The following is a 24,012-nucleotide window of genomic DNA, read 5'->3' on the forward strand; positions in this document are numbered from 1 at the left end:
ACGGGGACATCAAGGATTTTTGTACACTTGAATGGTTATTCTAACTACTTGATAGGAGTAAAAACTGCGGATTCTTACTTTATACAATATACAACAGCAGGATGTGTCAACATCTTTTTCAACCTCCTCGATTACAGCAAGCGGAAAAGTGAAAACAGGAGACCTGTAAATAATTCTATGTTGTCATTGACAGGACAAACATTTTGCCATAAGTATGATGTTACCAAGGACTATTCCACTTAGAAATTTCAGAAGGGGTTGTCTCACGACTGTTGTGTAACATTTCTTTTCAATGTTGACTGAAACACACAATTGTTTCATGGAAATTTTAATAGACAAAATGAAACACATGTCCTTGTATACATACTCAGCTCTTATCATAAAAGTGTGTGACATATATATCACCTGGCTGTGGCCAATGTCATTTCTAAGCTTTACCTGTTAAGATCAGAGCTAACAAAGAAATACTTGAGACTCTTACCGTACACAAAATATCAGGGACCAATACTATGGAGCAAGAAATAACAATTGTTCCTAAGAGTATACAATGTGTTTGTACAAGCTACAAACTAAAACTTGACTACACTATTGCCCACACCACAGCCTTGGGTATTTAGACAGTGTGATAGTTAAATTCTGATGAGTTCTTTCAACACATCTACTTGGAGACGAAGGACTTCAAGTCTTCCAGGAACTTGATGTATTGCCTGTGCTCGTGGGATGTGGACAAAGTCACCAGCTTTGCCGCAAAGTTGTTGTCCACTCCACGCTCTTCCAGCGTGGTCATCAACAGGTCATACAGGGTCTGAGGGGAAAACAGAAAGGGTCAGAAACTAGATAGAATTTTGAGGTTACATTTGCTTTTAGCAAACGCATAATGTTTACCTTTGCATATGGTCTGATCTGTTTATTCTTACTCAAACACATTCATATACACTAGTTACCATGGTAACAGTCTGGTTCAGGTCATTGACCTTTTTGGTTTGGAGAAGAAGAAGAGGAAACAGAGCAAAAGCAATTGTTTTCCTGTTTGTTTTGTAATAATCCTAGAATCGAATGTATTTACCACGTACATGTAGGTTGCAGGCAAATTGAAAGAAAGTTCAGCCCGAACAAATCATGTTTCTGCCGTTCTTTTACATGCCACAGATTGTAACCTTGCCAACACAAGAACGAGTTCTCACCCCGTCCATGTTGTCAGCTCCAGCGATGTAGCTGCTCTCCTGCCAATCCTCCTCCCCCTCGTGGAGAGTCACCTCGTCGATCTGGAACACATCCACCTCCTCCTCCCCCTCCGCTGTCCCCTCATCACCGGTGAAGGAACAGTTCAGACTCAGGCTGGTGCCTCCGGACTTCTTCAGCTCCACTGTGAACCTGGGTCTGGACACCATCTGGGAACAGGGTAACCACACATCCTTCTTACTCAGACCTCCCAATACTGTTTTTGTTACATTCATTCATTCCATCATTCTTTATTTCACGTATGAAAAAACACTACACATTAAAAGTGAATTAATTTGTGTTACCAGTAGTATTATAGTTGTCAAAATTTTCTCTGCAATTTGAAAAAAAGTTGTTCTGCAAATACCCAAACTACTGTTCCCATTGGCCCGAGGAAACCAACATTACCATTGATATTTCAAGCACCTGACAGTGTGAAAAATGGTTTAAGGTGATAACTGGAAAATTTCATACCTGTGGCTGTTCACCCTCCTCATCCATAGACTCATCATCCACAGACAGGTTGACATTAAAGTCAATAGTCACACTGAGAAGAGAGCAAAAATGTGTTGCTGTTAGCATTACTTCAGTGCAGTGCAACAGTGTTAAAACAAGCTAAGAGCTAAACTATCTGGTATGGTTTTTGTTAAATTCACAACTAACTTATCGGGGAATATTTGTACTTTTTTTGTATATCACTACATCAGCAACAAGATCAACTTCATATCACAACTCTTTTCTTTTGTATAAGTGAAGTACATGTACTTTGAACCTTATTTGGGCATGCCAGCATGAATTATAAATATAATCCCATATTTGGAGCCTGATTTTTGGGTTGATTTCTAACAGCTGACTCATCCTCTTCTCCAAGCAGATGTATTGAGGATTTTTTCCTATCAATTAGTTTACTAAATTATTTTGCCAAGGGGAAATCAGACTGTGCAACAATTATGAAATTCAACTAAAATAAAACTTACATTTCTCCATCAAAATTTCTGGTGAGTGTGACCTCTGTCCCTTTGGTGGAGATTTCGAAATCTTTCAGTTTGGGGGCTTCTTGCAAGTTGTCTTTCTCTGTCTCAATTTCCTTCGCAAGGAAGTTTGCAAGTTCTTTATCCCCTGTAACAGAAACCGTTTCATTAGTTACACATATGATAGACGAAGTTCTGAAATCTATATGAATTTTACAATAACTAAAAATGCAATATTAACAATATACAACAGAAATGTATGTAATTATAATGACAGCAAATTCACTGAGATGAATTGAAATTTCAGTACTAGCAAATGAAAATTTAAAAAAATATGACCAAAAGTTTATTACATATAACGCCAAGTGTAGAATTGATTTACAAACGTTGTATTTTACAATCACCCCACCCCCCACCCCCCTTGTGATGATGAAATTTGTAGAGATGGAATTTTTTTCACACGATTAGAAATAGTCATCTTTAGTACAGGAACAACACACACACCATGAGTATGTAGTCCGCAGCAACTGCAGGTCTTGTTGACGTCTGTGAGCTTGACCACTCCGCCGTTCAGGAGGCCAGTGTCCGGTCTCTTGCTGCAGAGGACCCACATGGACCGTGTGAATGACCGAGAGAAACATGCGGACCGCAGGCTGCGCCCTTCCACAGCTGAAAACGTCAAAAGCGACCTCGAAACGCCCGTCAGAGCTGTGAAACCCTGTCTGCTTTGTCCTAAAAGCTTCGCTGCGGCGGACGCCACCAGTCTAGAGCCGGAAAAAGCCATCTTATTGGAGAACTTCAGGGAAAACTGGAAGTTTCTGTGCTGAACACGTTTCTGGTTTTCAGTGTGACCTACGTTGACCTCGAAACAGCATTATGGGTAACTAACATTACAGCAGCACTCAGATATTTTACAAACACCGTGACCTTTCAAAATTTCGTACACAACACATTGTAAAAGACATATACTTACAAACCAAACCAAGTAGATGTAAAATTTTGACCAAATAATGATTAAAATTTAAAGTAGGTCAGAGGTCATTCTAGGACAAGGGAAAATGGCCGCCGTGCGAAACAGATAGCAGAAACTGTCACCCAATCTTTTGATTTCCTTCCTCTGCCTCGCTAGCCAGTGCTTTATTTGATGAGCGAGAGAAGCCATACCATTTTCTGCCAACTCACAACGACTAGAGAGCCATGGCGGAGTCGACGGACGATTTGTTAGAGCCATTTTTGCCTCCGGAAGAAAATGGAGATCTTCCCGAAGCGTCCAAGTCCTTCAAAACAAGATCACGAGACCCAACCCGAATCACAAACGTCGCTAGGTTGGTGCTCTTAGACTTGTACACATCGTATATGGTTTTGAGTGGTGCTAGGTATGAAATGATTACATAATGACTGTTTTGTGGTGGGCAGGGAAAAAGGTTTAAAAAAACTTCCCCCCCCCCATACCTTCGTCATAACCTCGTGACTGGGTATCAAAAATTATAATTCTGTTTGTCTTACGTTTTCATACGTGATTAATGCCATATTGTTCACTTATAGCGACACTATAGTATGTAGAAATATAACATTTTGATATGTATTTGTACGTACTGAAGATTATGTCTATGAGGACTTCGGGTGATGTAAACATGATGATTTGGCATTATATCTAGATGGACTACAATACTGTAAATTGTAATTGAAATATATCAATCATCCAATCATTGCCAGTGATTCAGATGATTTGGACCAATCAGAGGTGACAATGCATAGAGCAGCACCTGTCTCACCTGGACCAGCCTATGAGAAGAGCCATTTCAGGCAGCCAATCATAGTGAGTGATTCAGAAACTGAGACAGACCAATCAGAAAGCAGAACACAACTTCCAGGAGGTGGAGCAAAAGGCTGTGTGGTGTATGGAACTGTTGCTGTGCTGGTGTTTGTAAACCTGTTGAACTATATGGACCGGTTTACACTTGCAGGTGGGCTATAGTATGATATGAGCTGTAGGTATACGAGACTGTTGTGTGTTCTGAGACTGATGCAGACGTTGTCCAACTGAGCTGTTTCATGAATCCTGTTACGGACAAGGATTTTGGGGCCTGAAATTTGAGAGCTGCCTTACACTAAAAGGCATATAGCTCTTCCCATTTTTTTAGAAACTTTTGGAATTATTGAGACTAAGAAAGAACTGGACGTCATTTATGGACATGTTAATGTTGTGAATTGTGATACAGCACTGTAAAATAATAGTTGCAACAGTCTCATAAGACATACAGTTCCAACCTTATATAAGATTTTCCTTTTTTTCCTTTTCTCACATCTTTCTTCCCTCCCTCTGCTAGTGATGTGGATGTGTCCACCAGTGTTGCTGCTCCGGAGGGGGGGAACATTGGCACGACCCGGGCTTACATTGCAGTAGCTGTCATGGTGTATATTAACCTGCTAAACTACATGGACAGGTTCACGATAGCTGGTGAGTGGACAAACATTTCATGGGAGAAAAAGGTTTCAGAGGCAACAGCAATGGTGTTAAGGTGCTACAAGGTTCTCTGTGTCAATTTAGAGTGAAACTCACGTTTTGGTGCTTCCAAACAAAACTCCCCAAATACTGCATAAGCTAACATTATTCAGAGCAGATGTAACCTAACAATGCCAGTCTCTTTTCCTCCTTTCTGCTTTATAGAGGCCATGTTCTGTCATATTCATGCTTAACCATCTTTACTAACAAAAACATGAGTGATATTGTTCTCTGGCAATATCCTGATCCTTGTCGCTTTTACAGCTTTTGAAATTTTGGTATGAGAACTAATAGAAGTTATTAGTATTGAAACAGTATTTTTTATCTCAAAACTGCTACGTATGTTATTTTTACAGGAGTGTTAATAGACATCCAGTCCTTCTACTCCATCAGTAACAGTGATGCCGGGTTGCTGCAAACTTCCTTCATCCTGAGTTACATGGTGCTGGCACCCCTGTTTGGTTACCTAGGCGACAGGTACAACAGGAAGTTCCTGATGGCTGCTGGGATACTCTTCTGGTCAGGGATGACCTTGGCAGGCTCCTTCATACCCAAGGAGGTTAGAGAGTTTTTTTATCAAACCCTTCTCTTACATGTAAGTACTAGTATTACTTTAGTTCCTGATTTTTTGATGGTACTTCTATGTTCACAGTTTTTACGGTCACTTCAGTATCTCAAACTTATCATTACGGCTAACTGAAATCAATTACTGACTTTCCTTTTCCTCAACTTATAGTTCTGTGAACACCTCAAATTTCTCTGACCATGAAATTTTTCTACCGTGAACATAGAGTGAATTACAGTATTTAACTTGAGGTGTGGCTTTCCCCACTGGACCTCATGCTTTATGCTAGGTACTCATTTTCAGGTGAGGGAAGAAATTGGTGTAAAGTACCTTTCCCAAGGGCACAACATTGGATCCTGCAAAACAACCCATACCACCAACCTGTTTTTTTTTCATCTAAAACACCAGAATGTTTTTATATTGAGATGCTGATGAATAGGTACAATCATATGTTAATGATTGGTGTTCATGCTGCCTTTCCCTAGCATTTCTGGCTGTTCCTGATGATGAGAGCCATGGTGGGGATCGGGGAAGCCAGTTACTCCACCATTGCTCCTACCATCATCGCTGACATGTTCACCAAGGACAGACGCACCACCATGTTAACCTTCTTCTACTTCGCTACACCTGTAGGCAGGTAAGGGTTAAACATGTGCCCATGTTTACTGCAGCAGTAGTCTAGTGGATACAGTACTTACTTTTCTGACACCTGACTAAGTCATACCAAAGACTTAAAAAAAGGTAGATACTGCTTCCTTGATTAGCACATATAAGAAAGAGTATGATAGCCCATAGCCGAATACAAGCTGCTACCAGTGGACTAGGCCCTTGCTGTAGTAGCACTATCTGTACTTGAACAACTGTGTGGTCCAAGGACTAATGAAATGGAGGGAGATGGGTGCTGCCCAGTATACCATATGGTGTGGAAAGGATGAAGGACAGTAACAATTTTCAACATAGACTGCAAAAGTTTGTTATCCATTCTTACTAATCTTAAATGTTTCCAGCATTACACAGTATCATACAACTGTACCAAGAGTGTTTGACATGATGAAAACGCTGACATTTTTTCCCTGTTGTAGCGGACTAGGTTTCATCGTGGGGACGAACGTAGCAAAGCTGCTGGGTGCGTGGCAGTGGGCGCTGCGTGTGACGCCCGTGCTGGGCGTGGTGGCCGTGGTCCTGATTCTGCTGTTCGTACCCAACCCGCCGCGGGGTGAGGCGGATGGAGGAAACACTCGGCTCACCAACACCAGCTTTCTCACCGACCTCAAACAACTCTGCAGGAAGTCAGTCAACTTGTCATATAAAACTTACTTGCCTTTCAATTATATCTATAATGATCAACAAATCTGAATATAATATTTACATCAATACTGTGTACATGTATCTCATACTGTGTGTAATTAGCCCCCGAGGGGCAGTTATACCACCTATGTAGATACAGAGACAGATATATGTACAGATGATTTATGTGACTGTGATAAAAGAAGTACATTTTTGCTGTTGTATCGTGTGGTTTGTAGTACACTTAAATATCATATTTAACATTATGCATTGATTTTGTTTTTCCCCGTTTCCAGTGGCAGTTTTATGTTGGACACAGCTGGTTTCACGTGTGTGTCATTTGTGACCGGAGCTCTCGCGCTGTGGGCCCCCTCCTTCATCGCTTATGCCATGACAGATGGACACAAGCCAACTGACAAGATGTAAGTCATAAATGTATAGTCTTTACAACACGCCTGGTGCCTGTACGATGGACTGGTACAATGTACAAAAAATAGCTGAACTTCAAAACCTTATCTTGAATTGGTTCTTCCAAGTCAAATGGAGACAGTGTTTGGTGTGTGTTTATGACTTGGTCACTACTCTGAGTCCTAAGTGTGACTCCTCAAGTCAGAAGAATTACTTCTTTATCCATATAGTAGTAATACTAGCAAGAAAATGGTGTATATGAAGTTCTTCTGTAGACCATGAGAGAACTAAAGTCTTTTGTGTAAACAGGCAAGCCGACATAGCCCTCATATTCGGAGGGATCACCTGTGCTGCTGGCGTGATCGGCACGGTGGCCGGGGCGGAGTGGGGCAAGCGGTGGAAGAAGAGCGACCCCACGGCCGATCCGCTCGTATGTGCCATCGGCATGCTGGGATGTACGCCATTCCTGTACTTCGCACTGCTGCTATCAAGGACCAACATCATTGTAACATATGTGAGTAACCTACGTATGAAAGAAGTTCAACTGTAATTCATAGTTTTATCTAATAGTACTAGATACTGTTGACCTTAAGTCAGATCATATTGTATGTGACACTGGAAGATGTTGATAATACATGTGTACAATCTTTTTCTTAGATTTTTAAGATACATGTAATTGGACATTTCAGACTGATATACAAGGCTTAGTTTGAGATTATTTCTGCTTTTTTTCTACTCAGGTCTTAGTGTTATTGGGTGAGATCTTCTTGTGTCTTAATTGGACACTGGTAGCAGATATTGTCCTGGTAAGTTGTTTATTTGGCATAGCTTTAATATTATAATAATAATCACCAGTAGCATTAGTCAATGTGATACACCTTGAACCATGAATGTTTTTAGTAACTGCTTTACACGTACTAAACTAAATATCCCTTGTTTTTAGTTGTCACAATAGGTAACATTTGATAAAATGACACAAAGAAACTATATAATTTGGTTAAGTAAGTATACATAATCATGACCATGATGTTTAATTTTTTTTGTTCTAGTATGTAGTCATTCCAACAAGAAGGTCGACAGCAGAAGCAGTACAGATAGTGATCTGTCACCTATTAGGGGACGCTGGCAGTCCCTACCTCATCGGAATTGTAAGTGTGCTCTTACAAAAATTCTAAACATATTCCTAAGTGTTAACATACATGTAGTTGATGTTGTCTTATGTAAACTGTACAATGTAGAATTAGTAGGTTCTTTATGGCATCTATTCAACAAATGATTTGTATACTTATGGTACTTACATTTTGAAAAAAAGCCAAAGTTAGATACAGACTTTTTTTTCTGGTAGGTATCGGATGCATTAGCCAGTGGGCATGACAACTACATCATCAAGTACCAGAGCCTGAAGAATGCCCTGTTCATCAACACGTTTGTGTGCGTGATCGGAGGGGCGTTTTTCCTGGGGTGTGCTTTCTTCATCGTGGGTGACAGGGCCAGAGCAGACAGGATAACCAGGGGTAGGTCTCTGTTCTCACGTTTGATACACAATATTTGTAGGGAACAGAAATAAGTGCTGAGTTATTAGTGTGATTATTTGGAAGAAATGATTTGTATTAGATGTATGTGGCATGTGTTTTCTGTGTGTGTGCTGTGTGTCTTTGTGAGAATGTGTGTGAGACAAGGTGATGGTGACTGTGTACATGTACATGTATGACTATGTAATTCCATGTCTGTGTGTGTGTGTGCATGTGTGCGTATGGTGAATGGAGGTGGGGCTCAGAATAGCTTATACAGTGGCATCAATCTTGAAACTCTGGAAAAGAATGGATTGGGTGGGAGGTGTTGAGTTTTAAAAACCTTTAATTAGAGTAAATGGTCTATGTATTAATGAAAATAACCAGTAACTGACAATAAGATGTTCTGTAGGTGATGGCTTCTCCCACCTGGCAGGTGAAAATGACCCTGTGGTCAGACCTGAAGATGAGGATGATCCTAACTTCACGTCTGTTTCTCTCCATAATCTCCTGCCAGGTGAGATCCACCACACCAGCTCCCAGACTCTCCAACCACTCACTCATTCTTCTTTTTCCTCTGGTGCGCATTTGTACACTTGTGTTGTTGTGCAAGCTGTGTTCCTTTTTATTATAGGAAAAGCCTTGTGTTCAAAATTTCTTTTACAGATTTTTACTTTACTCCAAGAGAATGAAGTATTGTTTTTGGTTTGTATTTGTGTCTGTGAGTTTCTGTTACTTCCTATACACATGTATATACTGTGTGACTGGATTAGTGCTGCATTGAGCATTACATGTAACGTGGTGAAGTCTCCCATCTCTGATTGCCTTTAAATCTTTTTCAAAACCCTCTTTTCTTTCTCCTTCAGGCACAACAACTTTGCCATTTTGCACAAATCAGAAAGCCTGACTGCATGCAATTTTACTAACTAAGCTAGTCCTTAATGAAGTGAAGATACTAAATACATTCAGTTGATTTCACTGTATGATTTTTAGATAAATGCACTGGGTATTTTTGGGCATACTTGGGTTTTATGATGCAGTGCTTCCATAAGGCTGGTGTTTGGTTGTCTTTCAATGTCCCTTTTTTGCAGTGGATGCCTTCAACTGTGTCTATGGATGCCCAGATGTAACATTGCTTGACATCTTTGAATGCCATCATTAAGTCACACATAATTATAATGCCTATGTCTAGCTCCTATTTCTTCCCCTAAGTATGGTCTGGTTTTCAGTTCTCAACAGGGATCATACTAAAGGACTGCAGCTGCCATCACTTCCTCACCCAAAACCTGTCTCAAAATGTTTCATACTTCCGTGTAGGAAATCATTTTAGTTGTGGATTATCACTACAAAAGAACAGCCCTTACAGATGGATTGCTTGAAATGTATGTTGCCTGTCTGATCCAAGTTAGCTTCATAAGTGGATTTTTTTTCTTTTTCATATAGGAGAGCAAACAGTACAGAATGAGGATGACAACAGCCTCTTCCCACCAGTAAATGATCCAGGAAGACCCATTGATGTTGTGATTTGATAGCTTGTTTTGTTGATGTTGTTTATTGTCTATTTGGTAAACACTACTAAAAGGAATGTATATATTTTTCTCCGCTTATGGTCCTGCTTCTGCCTGGAATTGAAACACCAATGATGGCATGCGGGCAATTGCTGCTACGAAATCAACCAATGGGCTTCTGCTGCTGATCATCCAATCATCTAATCAACCAATCATCTTCATTAATTTGTCGACCATCAATTAATTATACCTATAATCCAAATTTGTTGACTTTGAATCAATGACTGTACTAAATCACACAAACTGTCAATCAATCACCATGTGACATGTGACTGACCAATCACAGGAGAGGAGTCAGAGCATAGTGACTTGAGTAACAACTTAATTTTGCCAGTTGATCCTCTTGATAGTTATCTCCATCAGACAGAGACTTTAATGGATGAAAACACTAGGACTTGAATGTAATATAAAAATTGTATATTTTACATTGCATGATGTAAATAATTTTGTATTGTGTGGATACTACCTAGTCCTCATTTTCTTATAACTTCTTTTGCCATATATCCTTGAGCAGTTCCTTTTGATTCTTATATAAGGATAAACAAGCTTTAGGCATTTCTTTCTTCATTATTTTCTCCATTGTCTTTGTGGCATAAACAGACATTCAGTTAATAAACAAAGCTGACAGTGCAGTTTATTGATCTGGTATTTCTTAACAGAGTGGATTTATATATCTGGTTACTGGTACATCATGAAAAAGAGAGATGTAACTAACTACATGTACTAGAATTTCCATAGCACAATGTATATGTATTGTACCATTGTGTAATAAAGAAAATAGCTTTGTTGTACAAAGAATAGTGACAGTAAATGCTATTTTCCTAGAAATCAGAATTTTCTATTGTACACAAGACTCAGTATAAGTTGTACAAAAACGTTATATTACATACATTTGAAATTATAAATCATGACCCAAATGAAGTTTTGGAGATGCCTTCAAGACATATTCGGTGGTTGATTGTAAATAGATTTACTAAATGGAGAAAAGTGATATACGACCTACCTTATTGAGTCATTAAAGAGTTCTGAACAGCAAAATGTTGTTGCTAATGAATCAGATAAGATGAAAAAAATAAACAGTTCACCCAGCCAGTTAAGTATCCCTTGTGTGAAAAAGGCACTAACTAAAAATTGGCAGAATTTGCTCAACAGTTTCCACCCAAAAATACATACATACAATATTGAAATGTTACATTTAGTTCTGTTAGCAAGTAGAACAAGTACAACAAGCATGTATTTGCTGCCAAGGGAGCATGTACTTATTCACTATAATCCACTGTATTGTTAACAGTGTATAAAAGTGTAGAAATAGACAAGAAATATTTTCTACAATTGAAAAGGCACCATCTGCACTCACGAATTTGTACAATACTTAGTGCAATATGTACATGATGATACTATTCTGGCTAGCTGTCAACTTTCTGGTCACAATAAAAATGGCTCAGAATGACCAACGACTGTTGTGCTATTTCTCATTGATACATGTACAGTCAAACCTATCCAGGCGACCACCTCTTCAACCCGACCTCCAGGTCGCAATCGCGAATGCGACCTGCCCAGTGCGACCACCTGGCCAACACGACCGCAACTTGTTACTAGTAACTAAAATGTCACTTTGAAGATCAATACATGTACATGTATTTCTAAATTTTGTCTAAGACATATTGAACCCTTATGACTCGCTACCGTTTTGTGTAAGGCTGGGTGTTGACTCAAGTTCCGGAATCCTTGGTGGCTTTCCTTGGTGCTGAAACAGATATCCCAATGTTTGAGTCTCGTGTTCAGAACAGGGCAAAGTCACGATTGCAGATTGTAGGTACGTGTATAGATTCACTACTTTGGGCACGCAAAACAACCTAACAGCTACAAAAGGATGTGATACCCATAGCTAATACTATTGGTTTCTTACATACTGAAACACGAGCGTTTGAACCAAGGCCTTTTGGTTACGGCCACAAGTCCATGGCTGAGGACATTTGGGAGTTGTACTTTCATATGTTCACCGTAACACTTGCCGAGTGCCAAGGCATAAGCTTGTTTGTCGGCATCTTCCCACGTCTCGGAGCGCCTTTGCTCTTCTTGCATCGCGTTACTGCTGAGAAGTCTCACGTCAAAACGTAACAATCCGATCTCCTGATCGTCTTCGTCGTGCAGGATAGCTTCAAACATGCGGTAGTTGTGTTCAAGCTTCCAGGGAACGACTACACTGGCAGAATAAGGTAGGGGGTGACTGTCATCAGCGTCGTGGACTTGGAAGTGTATGTCTGTGACACACCCGTCGTCTATGTCCACATCTGGAAAGTAGAAGACCTGTCGGAAGTGCCTGGCAAAGTTGGAGCTGATCTTTTCGCTGGATTCTTCGCACCAAACTTTGTCAGTCTTCTCTCTGGTTCTTGCTTCAATACATGTATTCACAGCAAGGCCGTTGGCCAGGACTGTGTTTCGGCAGGTACGTGAAAGATGACGTCCAGCAGGGAAACAGATAACATCCATTGACTGGCGTCGTCTTCTTCTTGGCCTATTGACCGGAAACCGAGATCCACAATGGCGTCTATCTCTTCACCATGAAGAGCAGCTATCTGTTCATACGCGTCTCCGAGTTCGCGGCGATATGACGTCTGTTCTGACGCGGTATCCTCTTTAACAAAGACTGACAACATGTCCGAAACATCGCAAGATTCAGCTTGTCTTGCACATGTTTTCGAGTTCACAGCCATAGCATCCATATTGGATACCATGGCTTTGGTTGGCGACAGGACGTGGAAGACATGCGGGACTCTAGACGGGGGTTCGCCGCGGTTGACAGGTAGAGGATGCGCCTCAATGTGGTCTGCGGCTTCCTGCAGTGCTTTGAGTATGGTGATAGCTGCAAAGGGAGCGAGCTCGATCCGCGGTACCTCAGAGGCAACTAGTACCAGGATGCTGTCGTCCCCAACAACGTAATGTGGAAACCCTGCTTCTGTGGGCTCTAATATCAGGTCGTACAGAAGGTCTTCTTCACTTTCGGGTTTCTTGAGGGGATGTTCTTCGATAAGGTGCACAGGAGTCGGATGAGGCTGCTCGTTTTGTAGAGACATGACGGTCAGTCCTGGCTCCATTTTGACGATTCCTAGACGAGAGAGAGTCGGTACGAGGTTGGCCAGTTTTCTCGTGGAAACGGCAGCAAACGCCGCGCCATGGACATCCATCCCACCGCCAAGTCCTGATGGTGTCACGAACGGATGGGTTTCAGTAAACCTGAAGGAGTGACCATTTATGGAGAACAGATGGCGCTGCTTTCTTGTGGGCGTTGATATGACGGCAACACGGCGGGGTCCCTGGAGAGTGAGACCTCGTCACCTACCTCTACAGACCGGATGGGCAGTAGGGTACCGTTCGCCATCAGTACCTTCGTGTCTCCCGTGAAACAGCTCCCTCCACCGCCGTCGCCAGTGTGACGGTACCCGTGGCCTGGTTGCCCTTTTGCGGTGAACTCGAAAGAGTTTTCTTCCTTCATGCTCGACGATCCACCGTCCGGACTGTATGACGGCATGCTTTCTGACTTCAGGATCCCCTTTGCTGCGTCGCCTTGAATATCCTTCCATGTGATCGTCGCTGGGTTCATCCAGGCGGTGTAGCCGGTCCATTTTCCCGCTCCTACCTCAGGGGGGATCATCAGCTCCTTGCTGCTCAGCTGTTTGATGACGCCGTCTATCTCTGCATTGCTGGCACCTAGCAGGTGCAGTTTGACCCAGTGATGGTACAACTCCCACGCCGCGTCTGTCCACATACCTTCTAAAGCCTCCGTTCTCTTTGCCATGATCCATGCATCAGACGTCAGTGCCGCTTTGTACTGAGCTTTCGCCGAGGACTTGGTTTTTATCGAATTGTACTGCGCTTTAGCGAAAGTATCACGGAAGACTTTAGCGTAGAAGGCCATGCAGTGCGTTTTCAGCTCGGAGTTTTTACTCTTCACGGCGTTGTTGATGTCGTCCTTTTTCAGTTGCTTTCTCAGATCCTTTGTCAGGTTGTACATGCCCTGACACAAGACTGCGACGGAAAAATCAGCCCACCAGTTCTTGTCTAGTTTAGTGAGCGAGGTGTCTTCCTCGTATGGGGCCGCCTTGTAGTTCGGAAAGAAGATTTTTCGGAAGGTGTCTCCCTTTTTTCCGAACGCCTTTGTGTGGCGGCCCGGTGTAGACCCTTTGAGTTTGCTGACGAGGGCTGCGCGGGCCGGTTTACCCGAGTTATTCCCGCCCGGTGTTGGCAGCAGGCCGAACAACTGGATGGATAGAAAAGGGGATGTTGATAGCGTTAACCAAAAGTCAACGAGTCCACAACCACGCTCTATCGTCAATGATCCACTCAGTTTAACTTATCATCTAAAAAACTTTTTTTTCGTTGGACGTGCAACCCAGCAGCACAGAGATCGTCAAAACTACATGTAATTAGAAACCAAAACAACATCCGATGACTTCTTCCCAAGCCTTAAAGCTACCTGCCGTTTAAACTCCATGACCGGTTCAAACACGGCGAATGAGAAACGGAGGATCCGCTGCAGTACCGTAAAAGCCACTGGGTCCATAATCGAACTTGTTCTTTGTTCTGTCGTTTTATTGACCCACCCACATACCAACTATACATTGCTATCGCGACTTCGCAGACTTGTTGGGTGGCGTTATTATTATTATCATTTTTTTTTGGTGAGCGACGCCAGTTCTTCCGCGGAGGGACGATTTTTCCGCGGAATAACTTGCGTCGCTCACCGAAAAAAAATAACGCCGCCTCCAAACAAGTCTGCGAAGGAGGTTAACCATGGAGGCAGAAGGGAGAACAGCACATGCTAACTACCAGTTCATTTCCGTTACAGAGCGCTCGAGCACACATACCTTCTCCACGACGGGGTCCTGTATGGTGGCCATCTGCAATTAAAGTTTAACAGAGGTTAGCAACGAAACGCAGCTTATAAGTATGAGTGCACATTGTCACAGTACATGTCATTATTTCTGTCATTAACATTAAATGCGGGACTGACTTGTCTAGTCTAGATCTTCATGTGTGGCATCCCAATGAGAAGATGTTGATGGTTTTAGAAGTTGAACATTAGCCTGGGTACCATCCTTGTTAGTTTACGTCCGCTCCCACAGTCGCTACCGACCAAACATGGTTTGTTAACCGGTGACAATCGATCCGTAAATTCCACAAAGTAAACTCAGTGTGGCTTAAATGTAGTTGAAATATTTTGTTGATTTAGGCCATTGAGTAACTTCAAAATTGGTGAGAAGAAAGATTGCCAGCTTCATATATAGCTGTTTACTATGTACAACAACGCCCGTTTGAATAAAAAAATGTTTCAGCTTACCTTGGCACGAAAGACGAGCCCAAATCTCTTGATAGTCGGAGACAACTAGATCTAAATATGTTTGTCATGCGCGTCAGAATTATAAAAAAAAAGGTTGGGTGTGGCTTTAATTTGACACTTGCAAGACCTACAATGACGTAATCATCACGAGATTCTTCCACATATAGAAGTAAAAACTTCTTCCTTCAGTCGGAATCAGTCCATACAGGAAATGGATGATAATTCTAAAGATATCCACGACAAATAGAATTCAGAACAAAATTGTTTCTAGATAGAAAATCTTTCACCAAAGACACATCAGTTTGAACGAAACTGCGTTTAGTTCGTGAAAGAGTTGTCTATTTCAACACCTGAGCTTGCAAATTACTGGAGATTGATTGATTGCGTAATAATATCCAATCAGTTAATTGCTTCAGTAATTTCTTTTCTTTTCATAAGGAGATGTATTGAGTAGGGTTTGACCTAAGGTACAAAATTACCCGGACCCCAAGGATAGCAGATAATCTTTATTTGTTGTTCACTATGGTGACACATATGCATCCACTTTCCTTTTAGTACACAGTTTGTCTTCTCTTACCAAGGCTTATAGGTGGTAGAACGATAGAAAAAAAAGTAAATACACAAAGCATACATGCATATATGCATCACTTTGTTTATACCAGTGGAATCGCATAGAATATAACTTAAAACGTGCAAAATTATGGTTGACTCTTCTTTTCCCACAGACTCTAGTCAGTGTAATTACTTGAACAGGGCGTATCGAGAGAGCAGACAAGTCTGTGGCTATTGTTACCGTTTTCCCAAGGCATTTTGTCTTACCTCCCGTGAGAATGTTTATCACCAGTTTGACGATGAAAATTGCCAGTTCATCATCTGAAAATTATTGAGAAGACGGTTAAAAGGCATCGGAACCAGTCCAGGGTGTCTCACTTGGACGGCGCAATCTTAGCGAGTGCAGCGCGACGTTTCGACTCAGAAAGTGCGAGGTAAGATATGCACCTATTTGTATACTTTATTCGATCTTTATGTCTTAAACAAAGTGTTATCAGTACTAGATATAACGCATGTTTCCTTATCCGGAAGTCTGACTCTCAGAGTTTGTTGACCAAAAATGTATTTTAAAAACCGGTTGTAGAACCTATCAAGCATGAATTCCTATTTCTCTTAGTAATACGTAACCTTCTTTACCTTGGAACTTTAGTTGTTTAACGCCCTACCATAGATAACGGACACATGAAGGAACTACAAATTTGTAAATCATACATAACCTTCTTTACTTCGGAAATTTAGTGACGAAATTTCGTTGTTTAACGGCCTACCATAGATGATGAACACATGAAGGAACTACATGTACAAATTTGTAAATCATACATTTGACAGGGTAAGCGTTACTTACGCCTAACTAATGCTGCTATCGTGAAAAAAATAAAATCGGCCTTTGCTTCAGTTTACTATTGCTTTGGTGACGACGTAACGAAACTATTGTTGGCGATATTGGAATTATGTATACTAGCAGTTATTTTAACAGAAGCTTTCACAATTCACGTTGGACAAAAAATGGGTTGCTTAGCAGCCTCATACACTGTATACACAGTAAAACCTACTTTAAACTGATTGTAACCCTTTCTTATTCCAGAATTGTAATTGCGAGGATATTCAAGACACTGAAGAGGGTCAGGTATCAACATGGGAAACTCGGCGGGTGCGAAGAGCAGTCCTATCTACCTTGACGGAGGTGATGAACCGGCACTGAGACCGACACCGACACGGCCAGCAAAGGTACAGGACGGAAAAACCAAGGCCAAGAAGAAGCCGGGCAAGAATGAGAAGGCCAAGCCTACAGTATGTACACTTTATTCAGAAATAGTGACTCAAAAAGCTCAGAAAAGTCATAAAGATTAGAAAGTCTGGCATCGATGTTTATCGGTTGCCATGGCAATAGCCAGTTCAAAATGGCAATAGTCACATTATGAATGCTCTAGTTAATCTCTAAGCAGATTCGGTGGGGCACGAGGACTTTATGTTGGCCGCCTGTCTCCATTTGCCGCCTGAATCCAACGTTCATGCACCTCACTAGACTATTTTCTGTAACCCTCAGAAGTTGACAGATCTTTTTTTGCCTCTAAAACTGCTATCCATATATCTTACCTCCTCCCGCTAAATTGTATGTATGCATAGATAATATTGGCTAAGAAGTAAAGTAGTTTTTGTACACATTACAAGATATTGTGATTTATATTATATTTCCTACATATCTTTCACCGATAGTCAGTTTAACCTTTCTTGCGTATTTTCCGTGTTAAAATTGTACTTTTCATCGTTTGTAATTTCTTCAATTTAGATCACGCAGAAAGTAATCACGTACAGTAGTACATGTGACCCAGCATCAGTGACTGTACCACTATGTTTAAAGTTGCGCCTTTGAGGAAATCTCTAGATTTCTTGAGAGATGCCAGCGTACACACCTGACATTTTTCGACTTAACTTTGTCGAGTTAAGTTGTCAATCCCAGGTTAACTGTTAGTCCATCCACGCGCTAAGCAGTTTTTGCCTGTTCTACTTGTTCTATTGTCTGACTGCAAAAGAAAGCTGAAGACTTGTGTTTTAAATACGTGACGGCTACCCGAAATAATAGCATATTTCAAATCTGCAAATACCACATGATGTTTATTGTATATTTCAGGCTGAACGGCCCATAGTATACAGAGTATTACAGACACATGATACAAACACATCTTAAAGCAAAGTGTGCACAGATAAATGTGACTGAGCTGTCGACGTCCCGCCGCAAGGAGGCCCTACAGTAATGTCCCCAGAACAGGCTAGAGGATATAAACCTCCGAACGGAGTAACAGTAGTTTGAATTCAATGATATGTTGATGAATGCAATGATTTGTTGATATGTAATTGAAAGTGCCCTTTTTTTATGACCTTTCCATTCCCTTCTTTACAGACTGTGGACAACATGGTCAACTTGCTGAACAAAAGACACAAAGTCTACAATATAAAAGTTCTGTCCAGCCACAGCGCTGACAAGAATCCGCCTTCCGCACCGGACACCGTCGCCCTGAAGAAAACCGCGGACGGGATGCAGCAGCTGCAGGTAGGCCAGAAAACCATCAACACATGGAGCTGGGACAAATCCACCAACAAGCTGATGTGGAGCGAAGGAGATCATGCCGGCCACATCGCCTTCCCACACGAAGAGAGCGCGCGAGGGTACGGGACCATAAGCCTCGGGCAGACATCCTACTCCGTGATGGCAACCCTGAGCCCAGTCACCTACAGGTGTACTCTCTCAAGCAACGCTGGGGCTTACGTTAAACAAGAAGGGTCGGCGCTCAAGTTAATCTGGGATGAGTCAAGCAGCGAGTGGAAAAACGCTTCGTGGGATGATGATGTCCTAAGCTTTTCCTACGGCTTAGAGGAACAGTTCTTCATCGGACAGAAGACCTACAAAGTCGACATCAACTTCGAGGATCTGCAGACCAACGTGACGTACAACCCCGCGGAAGGAGACTTCTCGTTCGTCCTCACCCCTGAGTTCAAGGCGGTGTTTCAACACGAGAACGACACGGTGCCTGTTCCTGACGACCCCCGAGATGACAACAAACACGTCTTCCCGTACCTGCTTCAGTTCACCTTCAACGCTGAAGCGTCCCAGTTTACCGGCGCCATGCTGACCAAAGCGCTAGATGCAGCCACGGGAGAGGTGTACGCTGTCAAGGCGTATGTCCAGGAAGCTGAGGCACTCGCTCTTAGCGCGCCACCACCTCTTAATGGCCAGGAACTTCTAAACATGTCCCAATTCAAGAAGGATGACGACGGCAGGTGGTATGACGCTATCCAGCAGAAGTCTATGAATGATTTCTACACAATCCTACAGTACTACATGGATGCAGACCTCCGGAAGAAGTACATGGGGATGAACAATGCCCCTGACCTGGACCCAACAATCAAGCAAATAGCCGACACAGATGGTAATCCCTCCGACGAGCAGCGGGAAAATGGGGACGACGGGAATGCAAAGGACTGGTACAAGACCCTGAGTGTTGCCTATCTTGCTCAGGCACTTCCTACCGTATGGACGAATGACTCCTACGCTGCAAAACTCAACACGATTCGAGCGCAAAAGTGGCTGAAAACAGAGACATCAACGTCAAGTGTTTTCAATGCCCAGTCTCCGGAGCTGTACAAGACCCACTGGCTGCGGGACATGCCGAGGATGGGAGACTTTTGGTTGACCAGATGCAGAATAACGCCGAGTACGCATCTTACATCGAACAGGACAAAAACTCTTGGATAGAAGAGGTCGAATCCACCGTTGAAGACCCCACTAACCAAGCCTCTATGCTGTCTATCATAGAAAGCCTGACAACATTAGGAAAAGAAGGGAAGTACTGGGCCTATTGGCTGTTCCGTGACATCACCCAGCCATCTGCCCTCTCGATGCTCCAGATGCTCTCTGTTGGAGGAGCCGCCTCTCCGGACGGGTCCGCGTTCTCCAGGCAGATCCAGCAAAACTGCGCCATTCTCGGGATCCTGGACGAAAGCGCCACGTTTCAGGAACAGTACATCAGGATCATCCAGATCTTCCAGCTGACGAACATCCTCCCTCAGCTCATCGACTTCAGCGGCGACATGACCAACTACCAGTACGCAGTAGAGGACATCCTGAAAGGCTTTGAGGAGCAGTACATCAACAGCCCAGATCCACAGATGCAAGAGGCTGCGAAGGAAATCCAAGAGAAACTGAACCAGAAAAACCTGGAAGACCTCCTGTCAGAGCTGCAAAAGATGGCTTCACAATTCACAGGAGACTACAACTTCGTAAAGCTCATGACCTATGTCGATAACGTGTACGCAAAAGGTACCTTGTACCTGTTGGGTAAACTGGTTGCAAGTGCTGCAGTTTGTGGAGCCATCATGATGTTCTACGTCGGTGTCAAGAATTGGAAGGCCCTGGATGGAGCAAAGCGAGCACAGGTCGTCAACGATGGCGTCCTTTTGTTCACTGATGTGGCAGCAGGGCTAGTCAAACGGGGCACAGCGCTGTACGAGATATGGGGGACGGAAGCAATGACGTACAAGAACGTGGCAAAGATCACATTCGAAGGCGAATGCCAGGAGTCCATCGAACGCGCATCGAACGGCTTCAGTAAGTGGATATTAAAGAAGAAAGGAGAAGAAGCGGAAGTGGGAGTTGAGGCGACTACTGAAGAGGCTGTTGTGGCGGGCGAAGAGGACATGTCTTTACTGGAGACTCTGCTAGGTAGTAACCTGGACGAATTCATGGCCACTCGCTTTGGTGGGGCTGTAGCTGTTTTAGGTCTCGTCTTTGGCGCTATATCTCTCAGCAAGTCGAAGACGGATCTTGAGAAAGCAGCAAACTCCATGGGAGTCCTGGCGTCGACCCTGCAGATCTGTGCGACATTTGGATCCTGGCTGATCCCCGAGGGAGCTATGGTCGCGGGAGTCGAATGTGCGGCGATCTGCTCCTGCCTAGGTGCTTTGGCTGTGGTGGCAGCTTTAGTTGGTGTGGTTCTTCTCATCATCGAGCTCAAGAAGAAAACACCAGACCCCCTCAAGGACTTCGCCACGAACCAGGCCAACGACGCCGGCCTGTACATGCCACACGGAGCAGACATAGACAGTTTCCAAAGCTACCAGCCAAAGGGCCAACTGGAGAAGGAGGGAATCAGCCTTCAGATGAACGGATCGTCCCAGCAGTACCTAAAGTTCAACACAGACGGAACACTCAGCCTCTCCCCGGGAACAAACGGTCCAGACACCGTCTTCTACATGACTACCGACTCGTACGGCAGAGCCAAGTTCATCGCCAACTTACCCAACGCCGACAACACGGCCATCGTGTCCAAGTTTCTCACAGTTGATGGAAACGGTCAGTTGTCCGGGGCAGACCAGCTAGGCGGGAACTCGGCCAACCAGCAGCTGTGGGTCGCCGAGTGTCAAGGATCCGTCCAGCGGACCGACGGGCATCTGACATCCGCCTCCTTCAAGTTCTACAGCTTTTCCATGTTCAAGGCGAAGAACAAGAAGTACTACCTGGGAGGATCCGGCGGCGCTCCCGAAGTGTCTGAGTCCGCCCAGCAGCCGTGGACGGTGTCCATGGACTCCACCAAGCCTGTTGGTCTCAGAATGGACGACATCACTCTCTTCACCTTCCAGATGGACCAGAAGTTCACGCCGACCCTGCTGAACCCCGGCAGCGACCCCAAGAAGTGGAGCATCAGGCCAGACCTGCCGAGCTTCATGCAGCTGGACCAGGCAACCGGCGCCGTGTCGCAGAAGTCGGGAGTCACCCCGGAGATCACCGCTTCCAACACCTACACGCTGACGGCGCAGAACGACCTCGGCTCAACCTCCACCAAGTTCGTCTTTAAAGTCGGAGAGTATCCCGACGGTGCATAAACCGAACGACCACGGAAAATGATACGTGCCTGATATTCTGTAAGGAAAGCAGAATTTGTGACAAGTTTGGTAAAACATTTAGCTGGGCTAGGGATTCTGCGGAACATTAGGTGTAAGACGTTCATAGATATCTATATGTGTGTCATTGTGGTTATTTAATCGTGGGCTAGGTATAGTGCATTGCTAGTTTAGGTGAGTCTTGTTATATTAGTTAATAACGCAATTTGAATCCTTATTGTATACTTAACGCAATTTGAATACTTATTGTATATTATATATGCCATCAAAGCTGTAAGCTTTTAGAGTTGAGGCTGGTTTAAGGTTAACACTATTTACATTTACATCATAACGACTACGTGACATGTTGAGAAACTGTACAAGTTTGGCCCCTCTATTTCCAGTTCAGGCACGACACTCATTTCGGTAACATTACAATTGTACAAGCCCATTGGGGCTCAGCATCATTCGGAAAGGTGTTGAGTGTGACGTGAAGCCTGAATATATACAAACTGCTCTCAGGAATATAGTAACCGTATTATCCGATCTAAACGTGTTGTGTGCAGTACTAATAAAATCTTGAATGTTGAAATTTCCCGTGTTAATTTTTTTCATACCATGAGCTTTTAGTTATTTACAATACTAGTATACGCAAGCAATTCAAAGTGGAATGTGTTGAATTAGCCTAGAACAGGAGACATACTAAGATCTTACGTAAAATAGACCACCTGCACAGCCAATCATACTTCTAACAAAAGTAGTAATCCGGACATACAATATTCTCAAGGAAAGGCGCCGACAAGCACAATAGCAGGGATTACCCAACCTTTTCTTTTCTTATCTAATTATCCATTTTGAAGGACAACAAAATCCTAGACTTAAGAAGTGATACTGTTAGTCCATCCGGTAATACGCGATTATTTAGGTGCAACGTACAGTAACATAGATGGCAACAGTAGCCAAGGTAAGACCGTTTCAGTAGCTAGTTTAAAACGCGTTTTGGGGAAGATTCTATATGGCAGATTATATACCCGAGTGTGTTTATAACAGGATGTGTATGTGTATGTGTATGTGTATGTGTATGTGTATGTGTATGTGTATGTGTATGTGTATGTGTATGTGTATGTGTATGTGTATGTGCGTGTGCGTGTGCGTGTATATGATTTACACAGCGTGTTGTGTAGGGCAACATCAAGTGCGTAGGAAATCGCAGTTAGTGAAAAATCTCTGTAAGTGGATTTACCAGAAAAAGAATCAGCCATTGCCTATGATTTCCTTTCCTTTTCTTTATTCTGAACCAAATCAAACATTGCCCTTGTAGCTGTAGTGCATTAATTCACAATACAGTTGCAATAATATTTTTGTTAAATGATATGCATATGGTATGATCTAACATTAAATGCTACTTGTTTTTCTGAATGGCACACGGCACGCTTCCGTGCATTTTTGCCCTCCTGTGTCCTGACGTAATCTACAAAGAACGAAAGGTCGACATCGTGATCACCCAAACAGCTTTACTTCAACCGGAGCTTACTTCAACAATACACTCCTACTCCAGTTTCCAGTCAAGTCTTGTAATATCTTTTCGCGCCATCAGTGGGTTTCTACGGCCAATTGACCATTGTCCGGAGTGGATTAGCAACAACGGGAGTGACCGGCAACAATGTCCAGCCGAAGACAGAGGCGAAGGGAGAGAATAAGAGGTGAGTAAGGGACAATCTCAAACTTCAATTTTCCTCCAGATGGTGTTCTGTGAACCAAATACGGGCAGCAGTATACATAACAGTCTTACTTATACGAAGCAAGTAGCATATCGTCAACAGCGTGTCGTCAATATGGGAAATATGTCAAGCAGTTGTATAAGAAATAAAATACATATTGTTTATAGCAGTTCTGTATGAGTTTGTGACAATCCCTGCACGTCTACGCCAGACGACTCTACGATATCATTTCTGTGGAAACGATATACCCAATGGAAATTTAAAGAGAAACACCCAGGCTAGTCAAAACACTTCAACAATATTGTTTGACAAAGAGACAGGTGGCGCTCTCCCAGCCTGCGCTCAGACATATTTATGGAACAGAATTCCAACGTTGTATAATTTGTGAAACTTGGACCACCGTGTGTGTATCGTCATTTTTTTTACAATGATCAAACTTTTGCCTGATTCCGGCGATGTCAGACTGTACAATGTGCAGGATTTA

At 42.9% G+C, this 24,012-nt stretch overlaps 3 protein-coding genes and 1 pseudogene across 5 annotated transcripts; 2 read left to right on the top strand and 2 right to left on the bottom strand.

Moving 5' to 3' along the window:
* Positions 1–168: 168 nt before the first annotated feature.
* Positions 169–3,066, bottom strand: LOC109466271 (complement component 1 Q subcomponent-binding protein, mitochondrial-like). The gene is made up of 5 exons (XM_019763979.1): positions 2,697–3,066; positions 2,199–2,340; positions 1,696–1,768; positions 1,185–1,391; positions 169–805 (listed from the first exon to the last, which is right to left on the bottom strand). Exons 1-5 carry the CDS (start codon positions 2,974–2,976, stop codon positions 659–661), a joined length of 849 nt encoding a protein of 282 aa, XP_019619538.1. The 5' UTR covers positions 2,977–3,066; the 3' UTR covers positions 169–658.
* A 173-nt stretch (positions 3,067–3,239) lies between these two features.
* LOC109466260 (protein spinster homolog 1-like) lies at positions 3,240–10,669 on the top strand. 3 transcript variants are annotated; one of them, XM_019763948.1, is made up of 11 exons: positions 3,240–3,517; positions 3,909–4,159; positions 5,055–5,257; positions 5,749–5,900; positions 6,346–6,552; positions 6,847–6,972; positions 7,268–7,472; positions 7,699–7,764; positions 8,008–8,106; positions 8,304–8,472; positions 10,324–10,669. In XM_019763948.1, exons 1-11 carry the CDS (start codon positions 3,390–3,392, stop codon positions 10,434–10,436), a joined length of 1,719 nt encoding a protein of 572 aa, XP_019619507.1. In that variant the 5' UTR covers positions 3,240–3,389; the 3' UTR covers positions 10,437–10,669. The 3 variants fall into 3 exon arrangements, with proteins under 3 accessions (XP_019619507.1, XP_019619525.1, XP_019619517.1); XM_019763966.1 differs by lacking the exon at positions 3,909–4,159 and adding an exon at positions 4,523–4,653; XM_019763958.1 differs by lacking the exon at positions 10,324–10,669 and adding an exon at positions 9,913–10,317.
* Positions 10,670–11,202: 533 nt separating this feature from the next.
* On the bottom strand, positions 11,203–14,938 carry LOC109462906 (annotated as a pseudogene).
* Positions 14,939–16,271: 1,333 nt separating this feature from the next.
* On the top strand, positions 16,272–22,399 carry LOC109466927. The gene is given in 4 exon segments (XM_019764803.1): positions 16,272–16,364; positions 17,015–17,220; positions 18,332–19,613; positions 19,616–22,399. Coding segments are annotated over 3 exon segments (3,633 nt in total). The 5' UTR covers positions 16,272–16,364; positions 17,015–17,064; the 3' UTR covers positions 21,811–22,399.
* The last annotated feature ends 1,613 nt before the right edge of the window (positions 22,400–24,012 follow it).

This window comes from Branchiostoma belcheri, unplaced genomic scaffold (genome assembly GCF_001625305.1).
Source record: "Branchiostoma belcheri isolate BF01 breed outbred unplaced genomic scaffold, Haploidv18h27 scaffold1, whole genome shotgun sequence".
NCBI lineage: Eukaryota > Metazoa > Chordata > Leptocardii > Amphioxiformes > Branchiostomatidae > Branchiostoma > Branchiostoma belcheri.

Coding starts and splice junctions, on each gene's coding strand:
- LOC109466271 (XM_019763979.1), bottom strand. CDS start 2,976: ATGGCTTTTTCCGGCTCTAGACTGGTGGCGTCCGCCGCAGCGAAGCTT. Junction 2,341..2,696: donor CTGCGGACTACATACTCATG/GTGTGTGTGTTG, acceptor TTTCTGTTACAG/GGGATAAAGAACTTGCAAAC. Junction 1,392..1,695: donor AGGAGGGTGAACAGCCACAG/GTATGAAATTTT, acceptor CCCTGTTCCCAG/ATGGTGTCCAGACCCAGGTT.
- LOC109466260 (XM_019763948.1), top strand. CDS start 3,390: ATGGCGGAGTCGACGGACGATTTGTTAGAGCCATTTTTGCCTCCGGAA. Junction 6,973..7,267: donor CACAAGCCAACTGACAAGAT/GTAAGTCATAAA, acceptor TTGTGTAAACAG/GCAAGCCGACATAGCCCTCA. Junction 8,473..10,323: donor AGCAGACAGGATAACCAGGG/GTAGGTCTCTGT, acceptor GACCAATCACAG/GAGAGGAGTCAGAGCATAGT.